The sequence below is a fragment of the Phascolarctos cinereus genome, unplaced genomic scaffold, assembly GCF_003287225.1.
Source record: "Phascolarctos cinereus isolate Bilbo 61053 unplaced genomic scaffold, phaCin_HiC Scaffold_5;HRSCAF=322, whole genome shotgun sequence".
NCBI classification, from domain to species: Eukaryota; Metazoa; Chordata; class Mammalia; order Diprotodontia; family Phascolarctidae; genus Phascolarctos; species Phascolarctos cinereus.
This window is the reverse complement of record NW_027555958.1, coordinates 236,837,376-236,851,938: the sequence shown is the minus strand read 5'-3', so window position 1 is coordinate 236,851,938 and position 14,563 is coordinate 236,837,376. Positions and strand designations below refer to the sequence as shown.

Here is a 14,563-nt window from a genome sequence, read left to right as displayed (position 1 = left end):
GTATTCAGTATATCAACTGCTAATGTTTTGTTGCTTTTAGATATCTCGTAATGAGAAGGGATGGAAAAATTGGTTTGACAAAGATGCTCCTGAGGAGGAAATCATTCCTGATGGATATAATGATTCACTAGATACTTGTCGCAAACTTTTGCTTATCAGGTGAGGATTATTATTTATCAGACTTGGAAGCATTCATTATGTCAGCAAATTACAGTTCTTTCTACATTAAACTTAGATTTTGGCATGGCCTTATGGTCAGCATAAATAACAGAGGTGCCTCTTTGCAGATGTTATGATGAATAGAAGTCTCAAAATTCTAGGTTCAAACTCCACCTATGATGGTGACTAGTTGAATGACCCTAGACAAGTCATCTAATCAGGAAACTGATTAATTGGATCAGACCCAGGAAATTCCCTACTAAATCATAGATCATAGACTCTAGAGTTGGAATGGAACTTAAAAGACCATTGAATTAAACCCCTTCATTTTATAGACCAAGAAACTGAGGCACAGAGAGTGTGCCTTGCCCAGTAACTTGCCCATGGTCACACCACTAGTAAGAGCCAGAGGCTGGATTCACTCTTAAGTACATTGTCCTATCCTCTCTATCATGATTGTAATCTGCAGTTGATGGGGAAAGATTTTACACCTGGTGGCTAGGTGACACTATATGCCTCCGGAATATAGCTCTGTGTACTGGCTATTCAGTCTGTTTACAAACAAAAAGAAAAAAAAAAGAAAAGTTATATATTTTTAAGTTTTGGCATTAATGTTTTTCATATTAGAATTTGAAGAGATGGTTTATAATTCATATTGATCATATTTTCCAATTAGAAATTTTTCATAAAGTTGAAATGCAGTTGAAGTTTATAAAATATACCATTATGTCACCATAGAAAGAGGGTAAAGATCCTGTTCCACTGAAATGGCAAGTACTATTTTGACAACTAGGAAAAAAAAGTAACAAAAGCTTCTCTCTCCTGTTTATTTTTGTTTGTCTGTTTTTTGTTTTGTTATTAATACTAAGAAATTCAGCAAGAGAAGCTTTCCATATTGTATGTGTTGTTTGTGTGTACTACACTTATTTTCACTTACATGTTCCCTTCTTTTAAAATCTTCACTTGAGTTGTTTCATTTGTGTACTTGGCCTCACCAGATAGATTGGAAGCTCCTTGAGGTCAGAAATCATAGATCTAAAGCTGGAGGAGAATTTAGAAGTCATCTGGCCTTATCAGAGCATAGACCAGAGCTGGAACAGGGGTGTGTTGGAGCCAGCTCCCTTTGGTTTTTGAGAGCCAATTGCTAAGTTTTCAGTGTGAGGATTTATTTACACCTTGGAAATTGGCAGTCACTACAAATCAGGTCTTGATTTATTGCTTTGTTGCTTGTCTAGACTTAATGACATGATGGAGAGAATGGTAATAATGCATATTAAACTTACAAGTATGTCCAGCATTCATCTGGCTGTGGTAGGATAGGAGGGAAAGAGGTTGTCATCAAACATTTAGCAGAGATCTGAAGCCCATGAAGGTTAAGTTACTTGTCCTAAGTTGCATAGGTGACTGTGGTGATCAGGCTTCATCTTCAATTTTAAGGCTTCACAGAAGTTCAGTGCTCATTATTCTGGACCACACTGGCTCTCTACCTAATCTTTTCTTTTTTTTTTTTTTTTTGTAGCTTCCCCATTGAACTCTATATAGCACATGCATATTAGGGGCTTAATATGTGTGTGTTGACTTAGATCACAGATCATAGAATTTAGAGTTAGAAGGGACTTAAAAGTCATCTAGTCCAACTTCTTCATTTTACAAGATATGAAGTGACTTACCCAAGGTCACATAAAACCAGAATAAGACCCCAGGTTTCCTTATTCCAAATCTACTTGCTTTTGTCACAGTACTTTGACTGTCTTCTTAATTTCAAGGATTCCTTTTAAACCTTGACTGTGCTTTGTAGCACCACAGTGTCTAGAAATACAACCTATGATGCCATAATTAGAAAAGAAAAACTTCCCTCTGCATCTCTCCTGGAATATATTCACTTTCAGTGAAGAATTACTAAGCTGATACTAGTGTGTGTCTCATGTAACTATTAGTTAATCAATTTGCTAAGCAGTTTTAGAGCAAATGAATTTTCTCACTTACAGAATGAGGTTTTAAGACTCCATACTATGTCACAGATCCTTCTGATTTAAGAATCTTTTGTCCTATAAGTTGAAGTGGGGGGGGGGTCTCTTAGTGACTGACCAGGGAGAGCCTCTTTTAGCACGCCTTTAGGACATCTTACACTGTCTCCTGGGAATATTCCCACTCGCATTTCTGTACATCTGCAAGGTGAAAAATTGAGATTGCCATGTTCCTATTAATAAAATTACAGTGTTTGAACTTAGAATAAAAATGTACACATTGAATTTCTTTTCTTCAACTTTTTCTAGGTCCTGGTGCCCAGATCGTACTGTTTTCCAAGCAAGAAAATATATTGCAGATTCTTTAGAAGAGAAATACACAGAACCAGTGATCTTAAATCTTGAGAAAACTTGGGAAGAAAGTGACACACGAACACCTCTCATATGTTTTCTGTCCATGGGGTCTGATCCAACTAATCAAATTGATGCACTTGCTAAAAAACTTAAACTGGGTACGAACAAAACCTCATACATTTGGAATCTGCATAGTTGGTACATTGTTTAGCCCCTGAATTTCCCTTTTTATATGTATTCTTAGAATTTTCCCCAAAAAACTCAGATGAAATAAATATTTAGCCTCATTATCCCTTTCATAGGTTTAGTTTAAGTGTGCCAGTATGAAGGTATATAAGTATATGCTGTACATTTTTGTGTTTTCTTACACAGTGAGTACAGAAATGAAGAGAATCACTGCCTCTCTATAGAATATAAAATCGTTACAAGATAATTATTGAGGAAGGACACTAGGAGTTGACGGGAACAAGAAAGGCTTTTTGTAGAAGCTGATGCTTCATTTTATCCCTCCTCACATTTTCCCCCCAGCACTCACCAAGGCTGGAAATTCATTGTCTCTTCTTTTCTGTTTTACATTGTCTCTGCTGTTTGAAAAGCAGAGTTGTTTTTCTCTATAATATTGTGATTGTGTAAATTATTCCAATTCTGCTTAATTCACTTTGCATTAGATCATGGAGATCTTCCCAGTTTCCTATGAAATTTGAGATAACTTTTTCTGAGTTTAGGTGAGGAAAGGAGGAGAGATATAAGTCTATAGCTTGAGAAGATGGTAGGGCCTACTGAAGGGTAGGGAGGTTTAAGTGTGTTTGAAGGTGGTAAGGAAGGAGCTAGTAAGTCAAGTTTGCTATTAGGGAAGGAGGATGATTGAGGGGCAGTCTGTTGGAGAAAAAAGATGATGACATCACGGGCATATGTAGAAGAGTTCTTCTTGGCAAGGAGAAGGGCCACTTCATTATCAGAGATTGGGAAAAGGAGAAAGTGGAAAATGCAGGCAAGGGCTTTTGAGATGATGAGAAGAGGAAGCTCATGTTGATTGGTCTAACTTTTCTCGTTAGATTACTATCCTATTATAGGACTGATAAAATGGGTCATGCATGGGACAGCAGTTTTAATGGGGAGGGGAGGAATTTGGAGAAGGAAGGGTCCTGAACATGGACTTTTATATCTCCTGCTGGTAGAGCTTTGAACTCAGGGGCTCTGAACTTCCAAAAAGCAACATAGGAGTACTGGGTGGGTACCTAGGAAATAAGGAAAGTATGAAGATTTAGAGAAGCACCAAAACAAAATTTCCCACTTTAATGTTGCTTAAGGCTAATTCTGAATATGTAATGTTTGTAGTTGTGTTTGCTTCTCTAGTTTAAACTTAAATATGTAGTTCAAATTGTTAGCAAAGGATTTTCTACATAGGAAACCTCAAATATGAGTGATATAAGCAATTTGTCATTACCAAAAAAAAAATTAAACATAAACATTTGATGAGGACTGCTGTAAAGAGCCTGATTTTAAAGCTCCCTGCTTGCTACGTCCCATACAACTCTGATAGATCAAACATTAAGAATGAGAAAGGACCTTAGAGGCCATGGAGTCTAAACCCCTCATTTCACAGGTAAGGAAAATGAGGTTCAGGGAGATTGAATGGCTTGCCCGAGATTACACAGTGTCAGAGGCAGAATTTTAAGCCAGATTTTCTGAATCCAGGACCATTGGTCCACACTGCCTCCTTCTTTAGATGTCAGTGAGTGTTCTGTGGTTTTTTTAGTGGTTTTTTTTCCCCTCACTTGCTACTGCATAGTGTGTTAGATAACACACACACACACATCATATTTCAAGCACCTTTGGTTGTGCAGGTGTGAACACTCCAGCAGTGCAGATTAAAACCCTTCCTCCTCCTTAAACCAATCTTCCTGAGTAGTTTTGGCTGAAAAAGGTTATTCCCTGGTGATCAGCCTCCTGGTGGAAAGCTGGGCTGGCTCTCAGATGATGGCTATGTGGTCCATCCCTGTGCCCCTCCTCAAAGCCTTTCTCATTTTCTCACTTCTCACCTGACTGAGCTTGACTTAGCCCATACCCCACACTGTCAAAAGGTACTGAAGTAGAACTTGAGGGAAGAGAATGCATGAGCCAGCAGCGGGCACAGCCGGTCTTGTGCACATTTCTCAGCAGGGCACATTTAAATGATGGAGCCAACAGTCTGTCACGGTAATTCTCCCCACAGAGAACTCCAGTGGGATTGGAATGGTCTGCCCCCTGTGGGTCAACCACTGGGGCTGTGTCAGGGAGTTCTGTGTGAGTGGTCAGCTTTTATTGAGACAGGAGAATGAGCGCTGAAAGAGTACCTTCTGGACCCACTGGAAGGCTCCATCAATGCCTCAGGTCAAACCCAACAACTCTTAATTAAGCACTTACTGTATACTCCAACACATGGTTGTCATTCAGTCATTTTGGTTGTGTCTGATGCTGCATGATCTCATTTATGGTTTTCTTGGCCAGAGATAGTAGACTGGTTTGCCATTTTCTTCTCCAGGTCATTTTGCAGATGGGGAACTGAGGTAAATAGGGTTAAGTAACTTGCCAAGGGTCATACAGCTACTAAGTGTCTGAGGCCACATTTAACTCAGGTCTTTCTGAATCCAGGACTGGCACTTTACCCACTGTACCACCTAGCTGCCCCCTAACTGACACATGGACAGAAAATCAAACTTAATTCTGTCATTGTTACACAAGGTGAGAATATGTAACAGTGATGTTTTGCATATATTACAGAATGCAGAACAATCTCTATGGGCCAAGGTCAAGAAGTTCATGCTCGCAAACTGGTACAGATGTCAATGCAACAGGTATGTAGGAAGGAGGAGTCCGGATGCTTTCTTCTGTCATCTATTATCTCTCCCTCTGCCCATTCATTTGGATGTCCTGCACATTTAATAATTGTTGCTCTGGTTAGAAATCTCTGCACTTAGATACTTCTCCTACATGAACAACATTTGAAAAAGCAGGTATATGTGTGCAAACGTGGAGATGAAAGATATATCCCTGTGATAAAGAGTTCATTTTTCCATACTTATTTATGTATTTAATAAACTTTCAATTATCCTTATATACATTTCTTATGAAAAATTTTAAAATTTCAAGCCAATTCCTACTGACGTCTATGAAATACTGGTTTGGTGATTGAGGTTCTGCTTTCTCTGACCGCAAAAAGGTATTCAGCTTTTGTGTTATCAAAACTTTTTAGACTACCATGTAGAAATGTCCTTTCTCTATTTCCAGAGACTCAAATTTAACAGTCTTGGAATTTCATGATATAGTAATGACATATAGCACTTAGGAAATGACAGATGAGAACAATTAAGCTTCAATTTTTGGTTAACTTCAGGCATTCATTTTTCATTAAGGATAGTTTCAGGCAAGTAAGAAGTACTTCAGAACACTAAGTTCAAGTATTGATATTAATTTTTATTAATAACTGTAAGCTGAATAGAATTTTGAGCTATAATTCATATAAAACCTAATAAATACACAGGACATTAATTCTCTAGAAATGCCCTGGACCTATCACAGCAATTGAAGAAGCAGCATCATTAAAAAATAAAATTAAATAAATCCACTGGCTTATTTTTAAACTTTCCATCTTAGAATGTGAGTAATAGCCTTGATGCCACATATTCTTTGAAATTAATGGCTAGAGAAGGTTTAACGGCCTAAAACATTGCTTTAGGTCATCGTCCTCTTCTAGCTAGTCATTAATCCCCAGAAAACCCAAAGCCTCAATCTTTTTTGCTTAATTAACTTTAATAAATATCATATGGGAATAGTTATATGTATACAGTCTATTCTTTCTTGGTGAACCAAAGTATTCACTTTATAGAGCAAATCTTCAGTTGAATTTTGAACCTCTATTGCTGCTGTTTCCCCTGAATAAAAACCTTGTTACCTTGTTACTTCTATCCAGGAGGTTCATTTTAACTGTGCCTGATACTACAAGCTCTTTGGAATCAGAGTGTCTGAGTTCAGATCTCAGGCCTGTTACATACTATTATCACTTCACCCCTCTGGGCCTCAGCCATAACAGAAGGGGTTTAGATTATATGACCTCTAATGTTTCTTCTAGCTACAAATATATGGACCTACGGTCCTCTATTTTTTATTTCCCACAGTGGGGAAAATGCTAATGGAATGCATAAAAACTTTGAGTACTATATATAGTTCACACAGTGTCCAGATAATATTCAGGAAATTGGTCCTTACTAAGTTATTTCTCAGTCTTAATTTATTGAAGATATACAGTCTTAGCCTGGTTGAATGTGCATTTTAATGTTGTGTGAATTAGAAAGAATGCTATTCTGGAGCAAGAATGGCATTGTGACTTGCGGTGTTAATCACTGCTAGCACAATGCCACTTATAGATGAGTGCTTAATAAATGTTGCAGATAATGATAATTCATAGTGATTTGAGGTCTAATTCTTATTTGTTAAGGAGGAAAACTTCGTAAAGTGACTCCTGATTTTAAAAAAGAATTATACTTAGGTTTTACTTTCCAAAAAGAAGGAAAAAGTAAAAAAAAATAAATAAAAAGCAACCCACATATCTCTCAGTGGAAGTATAAAGGAAATTGAAAAGACTTCCTTTGATTAGAATTTTCCCACAAATGCCTATGAGAAATCTCACATCAATAATAGTACAAAAATGTCCAGACTAATGCCACAAAGCCCACAGATTCTTGTTAAGTCTGATCTTATTCAAAAGGAAAGGGTTAAGAGTTTTCATGGGGTGCGTGGGAAAAAAGCTTAGGGGAGATGCTTGAAGTCCTCTCTCCCACTTCCTATTGGTACACTATGCTCAGAAAAAGTATGAATTCTGTAACCTTCCTTTTTTTGCTTGATTTTCCAATTTCTTGCTATTTCTAATCATTCATTTACTTGTTCCACAAATATTTGTTATGTACAAAAGACCTCGTCTTACACTTTTGGGTAGAATGCAAAGATGAATAAAACATAGACCCAGTCCAATAGGAGAAATGCTAACTATACAACTAGACTGTATGGTTTGTTCTTAAGTTGTATGGTGTGTGGGTCAGCAGGGGACAGAGAGAACCAGGCTCAACGCTATAATGGCAGATCATTTATTTCCTTCAGCTTTGGGTTTAATCACTACTTTCCAGCAATAACTTGTAGTTTTCCAGAAATATTACAAAAGCAAAAGAATATAAATATGATGGATCAGTCTTTGTTAAAAAGCAATGTATTGAGTTTGCTGGCCTCTCTTTGGCTGCTGTATTTCTTAACTTGGTTTATTTCAATACTTGGTTTATCACAAGTAATGAAAATGTAGGTTTGGGGCATGGCCATTGCAGCCTTCAAAGTACCCATTTATATCGCTAGATGGTGCTCACACTGTACTACATGACTCAGGCTAGCTGTTTTTCTTCCACTCCTCTACTGGACTAGATAATGCAGAAAATGATTTCAAATCCACTTGGTTTTGGAAGTTATTTGTTCATCAAAGTAACAAATGAAATGACCATATGAAAACATAAAATGAATTTTTAAACCATATATGAGATAAAAGAATTTATACATCTGCTGTTTGATAATGGAAAAATGACATCCATGACTGTTAGTTTTTGTTCCAAAATTGAGTAGCAAATTGTTTTTTTTGCATACAGGGTGGCTGGGTATTACTTCAGAATTGTCATCTTGGTCTAGAGTTCATGGAAGAATTATTAGAAACACTGCTTACTACTGAAGCTAGTAATGAGACTTTCCGAGTCTGGATAACTACTGAAGTGCATGAAAAATTTCCAATCACATTGTTACAGGTTTGTTACATGACATCTGGAGTCTGTGATAATTGTGGGACCATGAGCAAATCATTTTCCTCTCAATTTCCTCATCTGTAAAATGGTTATAATTACATACTACCTATCCCCAAAAGAGCTGACCTGAGGAATGCCTTTGGAAATTTCACAGTACTGGGGAAATAACCAGTTGTTGTTAAATTGTTCTAGCTCTACAAATAAGTCTAGAGTAGTTTGGATAAATACAGAATTGTTCAGCACACTAACAGAATCTGCATTGTAAAAATATATGCTGTCATCAAGATTATATAGTTAACATTCCCACAAGTGAATTATAACACTAGATACTAATTTATGGCCTATTGGCTGTATTCAATTTAATTAGTAGGTACTTGGCTGAATTTCAGCTCAAGTTGTTTGTACCATAAATATGTTGACTTCTTTTTAATTAGTTTTTTTTTGTCTTCTTGTGTGAATTTTTTGTAAGTAAAACTAATATATTTGCTTTTTATGACAGACTTCTATAAAGTTCACTAATGAACCACCCCAAGGGGTACGTGCAGGTTTGAAAAGAACATTTGCAGGAATTAATCAAGACCTCCTTGATGTCAGCAATTTGCCCATGTGGAAGCCAATGCTGTACACCGTGGCTTTTTTACACTCCACTGTACAGGTATTCAAAAGCAACTTCTACATTCAGTATATAGCAAACTGAGTCATTGTAGGATAATCTCCTTTAAACAAAATTTAAGTAAATTTGGTTCCTTATTATTATCTGCATTCCTTGCCTGTCATATATTTCTTTTTTAGATTGTATTGAGATTCTCTAAGCTCTTCGCTTCTTTAGTAACCAAGTGACATAATAGTCACCAAATAATTAACCTGTTAGATTAATTGCTCGTTAGTTCTACTGTCAATGTTGGCAGTTAAACACCTTTTCGTATCCTTGATGGACTGTTCTCAGAGACAGATCTGCATGCTTCAAAACTCTATTTTGTATTTTAAAATCCATTTAATAGAACATATGAAATGTTAAAGTTTCATTTTAAAATCAATTTAAGTATAATTACTAGGTAACAGCCAATTATTTTGGTCTTTTATATACTACTATGTTAGGGGATAGGGAGGAAGCTTCTTCTGGTTTAGTTGATCCCCAATACCACTTGTTCTTAACACACTGTTGATCACTTCATACCAGGAAATGTGTGCCTCTTGTGCACAAAGGGGAAAAGTTCTAAGTTCTAACCTATTCTTGCATTCTCCTCTTTTTCTAGAGTGAAATACAGGTAAAGGATAGAGTAATGTGATCGTCCCAAGAGCCATCCCTATTCCTTGCTCAGGAAGGTAGCCAATCAATCCTATTTTACGCAGAGGTGACAAAGGATTCAGCTGTCCACTCTGAATACTATTAAGCATATATCCTTTCCTTTCCAGTCATCTCTCTCTCTCTTAGGACAAGCCACTTTGTTGGGCTCTCTTCTGGGGCCTACACACATCTAAGGAAGAGGCCTACAACCAGGACATGTACACAGACACACAGACACACACACACACATATGTATAATCACCTCTATTAGACATCATTCCTCATTAGAATAGTTAATAGAGCTAATATTTCGTTGCTTTTTCAAAATTTTATTATGGCCCTTGAATTTTAAATTCCATCTTTTAAGACACTGTAAACCTATCTGATAATGGTTAACCTTGGCAGACTTTATCATATGCAATTATGTATTATTTAAACTTGTTATTGGATTTCACATCTGCAAAGAGTATTTTTTGTGCTACCATCCCAAGTGGTGGTAATTTAATTGCTCCATCATGCTTATTGGAGGAAGATATAGTTTTTCCCCCATGGTAAATATACAATGATACAATGCAATGTAAGCAATTATTCTGTATTCTATAGGGAATGTGTAAGGAATTTAGATTATTAAATAAGGTCCCTTCCCCTTTCTCATTCTTTCCTAAATCTCAGAAGCCTGTGTTACTTAGATTACTATCTACTAGTGCTAGTCTTCTGGGATTTAGTGAGCAAATCTGTATTTAACTTATTCATACCTTTGTGATGTTACTAACTTCAGTCACATTTCTCTCCTAAATTAGGGATGGTTCTCAATCTTTTTTTGTGTCATGGATCCCTTTGATGGAGCCCTTATGGACTTTTTCTCAGAATCTTGCTTATACATGCTTAGCACATGGCCTGGCACATAGCAAGCGCTTAATACATGCAGTGGGTGGTATATTGTTTTTTTCTAAAAACAGCTCTTAAAAATCTATAATGAATCCCAATGTGTAGCAAATAAAGTTCAGACTCTTTATCTTGGCATTCAAAGCCCTTCCTAGTTCCACATCACTTACCTAACCTTATCATTTGCTGCTTGCCAACAGAAACCGAGAGGGGTCCATCACTGGTCCCTGAAAAGACTGCGCTCATGCCCATGCTATCCTCAGATTATTCCCCAAACCCAAAATTCCCCTCTGGCTCAGTCTTCCTTGGAACCCACACAGTGCAAAGGCAATTCACTTCCTTTGGGATTTCTGTTCTGATACTACCTGCCCTTCCCAGTTGACTTTCAAGCAGTGTGGTCACCCAGCCTGTTCAGCTCTGCCTTCTTTGTTTCTTGGCTCCTCTCCCAGGCATTCGCTTGTGGTCCAGTGCTCTTCTCAGCATCCCTGCCTGACTCTTCTGAAATAACATACTTGGTTTCTCCTCTCATTTTCCAATTCAGTTGGACTTCCTCACAGTACAACATTTCCAAACTCCAGCTTGCCCCTTTTTTGGACCAAACCAAAGAAGGCTGCCCCCTGGTGGTCTCTGACCATAGGGTGGATCTGAAGCCTAGATTGAATCATAAAACTGCTCTGGCTCCATAGGAGATTACACCTACCTCTTTCTACTTCGAGTCCACTTTTCTCATGAAATCCCTCAGTTCAACGTCTGTCTCATGGTGATCCTACCTTTTCTTGAACTCCCACAATACTTATATTCTCTGCCTCATTAAATGGGATTCTGTCTAGTATTGTTCGCTATTTCATTTTTATGTTCTTTCCCCAGCTGGATTTACTTGTAAACTCCTTGATGGCAGAGGTTTTATAATATACGACTTTTATATCTCCATATAGCCAAACAAAACTCTGGGTGCCATAAATACCAGTCAAGTTGAATAGAATAGAAACAGCTACTATCCAAATAAGCTGAACAAGCCCTTGATTTTGAAATCCAGAGAGATGTATAACACCCTAGTGATATGAAGTAGGGGAGGGGTGAATTTGGTTAAATTCAGTAGGTAAGTTTAGAGTTCTCTACTTGGTTTTACTGTGTAGTCTTAGCCCTTAAAGAGAAAGATGGAGGCACTTTCTAGGATTCCACTCAATCCAACAAGCATTTATTAATTGCCTATGCTGTGCAAAGACTAAACAAAAGCTAAAAGAAACCAGTAAGTAAATAGTAAAAGTAGTAATGAAGTCATTTGGAAAAGAAAATCTAAAATTTAACTTTCTTTTCTCATCATGATCTAAACAACTCTTTTTGTCTTAAGTGAAAATAAAAAAAAATGCTTGGAAAGAAAAGTTTTAAAATGAAAATTGGTAGTAAGGAACATAAACTGTAGGCATTTTGAGCAATTGCCAAAGATCACATTTTAAGAGATAACTAAATTGCAATTGCTTAGTGAATGGTAATGTTTTCAGAAAGTCAATTTAAGCAGCTCTGGAAAAGGAAAATTCCTTTTTACTCAGTTCCATGTCTAAATGAACAGTCCACCACATAGATAAAAGTAATATCCAATTTTCTTCCTCCCCCCTCCCTCTTCCCCCCAAAAAGGGAGGGAGTGGATATCGAATCTTTTTTTGCTAAAATAGTTAGGATTCCTTTTCTTTTCAGTATCTATGATTGAGGAAAATAGGGAGTAAATGACTATGCCAGCCTACAGGTACTTGCCTACCTCCGTTTCTGTGATCACATAAACTTTGCTCTGCTGTAGAGAGGCTGCTGATTTGGGGAAGGTTTGTTTTCCACGTTCCTTGGAGGTTGAGCTCGTTCCAGTTCATACATTAGGTATTGGACTTGTGGAAATATCCTAATCACAGATTTGAAATTAAATAATAAAGCTTAAAAATACATATTTATGTAAGATAAAGAAAGCCATACCAGCTTAGAATCAAACCAGGCTCATCTCTCTTTGATCTGAACCCCTACAATGAGTCTATCTGGTCCCCCGTGTATGGTGGCAGAAGACTGAGAGAAGACATGCTTTCCATTCACTCCCCATCAAACAAGGAGCTGTCAAGAAAGACTTGCGTGCTCAGCAGTATGGTAGGGACTGCACAGGAGACGAAAGAAGCTTGTACAGTCTTTTCAACTTCACTTAATACTTTTTCAAACAGTGTTCATTAGGTGATGATTCTCTTCTCTCCAAAATTTCATAGCAGACAGTGACTTCATTCTTCTCTATAAAAAAAAAATTACTTTTGGTGAAGAATAAATTTATAAGGGCAAACCTTAGAGCCAGGTTCAAATCCTGCCCCAGAGATCATGAGTATGTCCCTTGACCTCTGGGTTCCCTGTGCTCTCTAAGACTTTAAGTTACAAATTTCAACCAGTTTGCAATGGCCGAGGGAGTTCTCATACAATGAAATCACTGGTTCGGGCCACCACACCCCCAAAATAAATACTTTATGGTTTAAAATGGTTCAGCTGTGAACACTTTTTGAACTGTAATACCTAATCTTTTGATTTATATAAAACACAGACTAATGTGTTTTAAAAGCTTCAAATTAACATTTATACGTGACACACGTCAGAGCTGACCGCCTCTAACAATGAACTAAGTGTCTCATATCATGATCTTTTTAAGCTTATCTTTTGTACATATAATAAGGCAAGGACCTTCCTATGTGCATGCCGGACCTAGGTGCATTTATTTAATAAGTAAACAAGTCAAACTGATAAAATGTTTTTTAAATGTCACACAACTGCTTACAGTGGCTATGAAAAGGCATAGCTTGGTAGAGCCCTTCAGATAGGGTCAAAAAGTCGATGGACAATAAAATGTAGGCTGCTAGAGGATGGGGATTATTTTCATTTTGTATCTTTGTATGCCTAGCTGCTAATGCAATGCCTGGCACACGGGAGGAGCTGTGCCTTGGAAAAACCTCGGGACCATAAGAGGTGGATTTGGAGAATTGTGGTATTTCAGGCATGGGGGACAGAGTTGGGAGATGAAATGCTAAATTCAGATATCAAAAGTAGTTCATATGCTACCTAAAACAAGGATTTAATCAGGACTTTGGGTGGCAGTGGGGAGAAAGACTAGAATGGTCCTTCTACAGCTGGCCTTCACCATACACCATACTCTCCCCAGTCTACTTTGTGCTTAGAGGTTGGAGGTGGGGTAAGAAAGGGGAATGTGGTCAAAGGAATGAAAAGAAGAGTCAAGAAGGGAAAGGCCAGAGGGGCGTTCAGGAGAAGTCTGAGTCTACATGTTTGGTACATGGGGAAAGCACTATCCAGCCCCCACCTCAAGCACTGGGGCTACACGTTAATGAATGGCTCTGCTAATAATTCTGCTAATAAATAATAATATCAATTTTATTAATAGAAATAATTACTTGGGGACCAGTTATAGGCCCAGATATACACTAGCACAGGAGAAGGTGATGAATGGTATCATTAGGGCTCATCTGTATGACTGTCATATATGTCTGAGACCCAGAAATACCAGTACCAACACTTACACACCATTCAGATAGATACCAGGGAATCAGAAGAACTTGTCCTTTGAAAACAGTTCAGCTTTCTGTGGATCCTGTCTGCCCTGCCTGTTAAGTTATCCTTTTATGGCAACATTTCAACCTTATTTAGTAAACAGAAAAAACAGGCACCAAGGGAGATATTATAGTGGTGGCTATGTGGTAACATAAAAGTTTTGACAGACATATGTTTGTATCAACAGTCATTCTCTCTCTCTCTCTCTCTCTCTCTCTCTCTCTCTCTCTCTCTCTCTCTCTCTCTCTCTCTCTCTCTCTCTCTCTCTCTCTCTCTCTGTCTCTGTCTCTCTCTCTCATTACAAAATTACCCAATGGAACTAGGGCAGAGTTTCAAATGCCTTTGAATGACAGAAGCAGTGTTCTTAAAAGTGAAAAGTATAGACCCTAACATTTTAAATTTGAACATATCAAAACCCAATGCATTAATAATAAACTGTATTCTTACAAATCGACAATGGAGTTGAATTCTTTTAAATTCAGAGATACTGGTTTTGCTCCAAATCATGGTAAATA

At 37.5% G+C, this 14,563-nt stretch overlaps 1 protein-coding gene across 1 annotated transcript in view; it reads left to right on the top strand.

The window, feature by feature from the left end:
- The window catches only part of DNAH8 (dynein axonemal heavy chain 8), a 419,266-nt gene that overhangs the window by 335,460 nt on the left and 69,243 nt on the right, over positions 1–14,563 (top strand). The window contains 5 exon segments of the mRNA XM_078155390.1: positions 41–159; positions 2,436–2,638; positions 5,244–5,317; positions 8,147–8,299; positions 8,796–8,951. Coding sequence (XP_078011516.1) covers positions 41–159; positions 2,436–2,638; positions 5,244–5,317; positions 8,147–8,299; positions 8,796–8,951 — 705 coding nt within the window.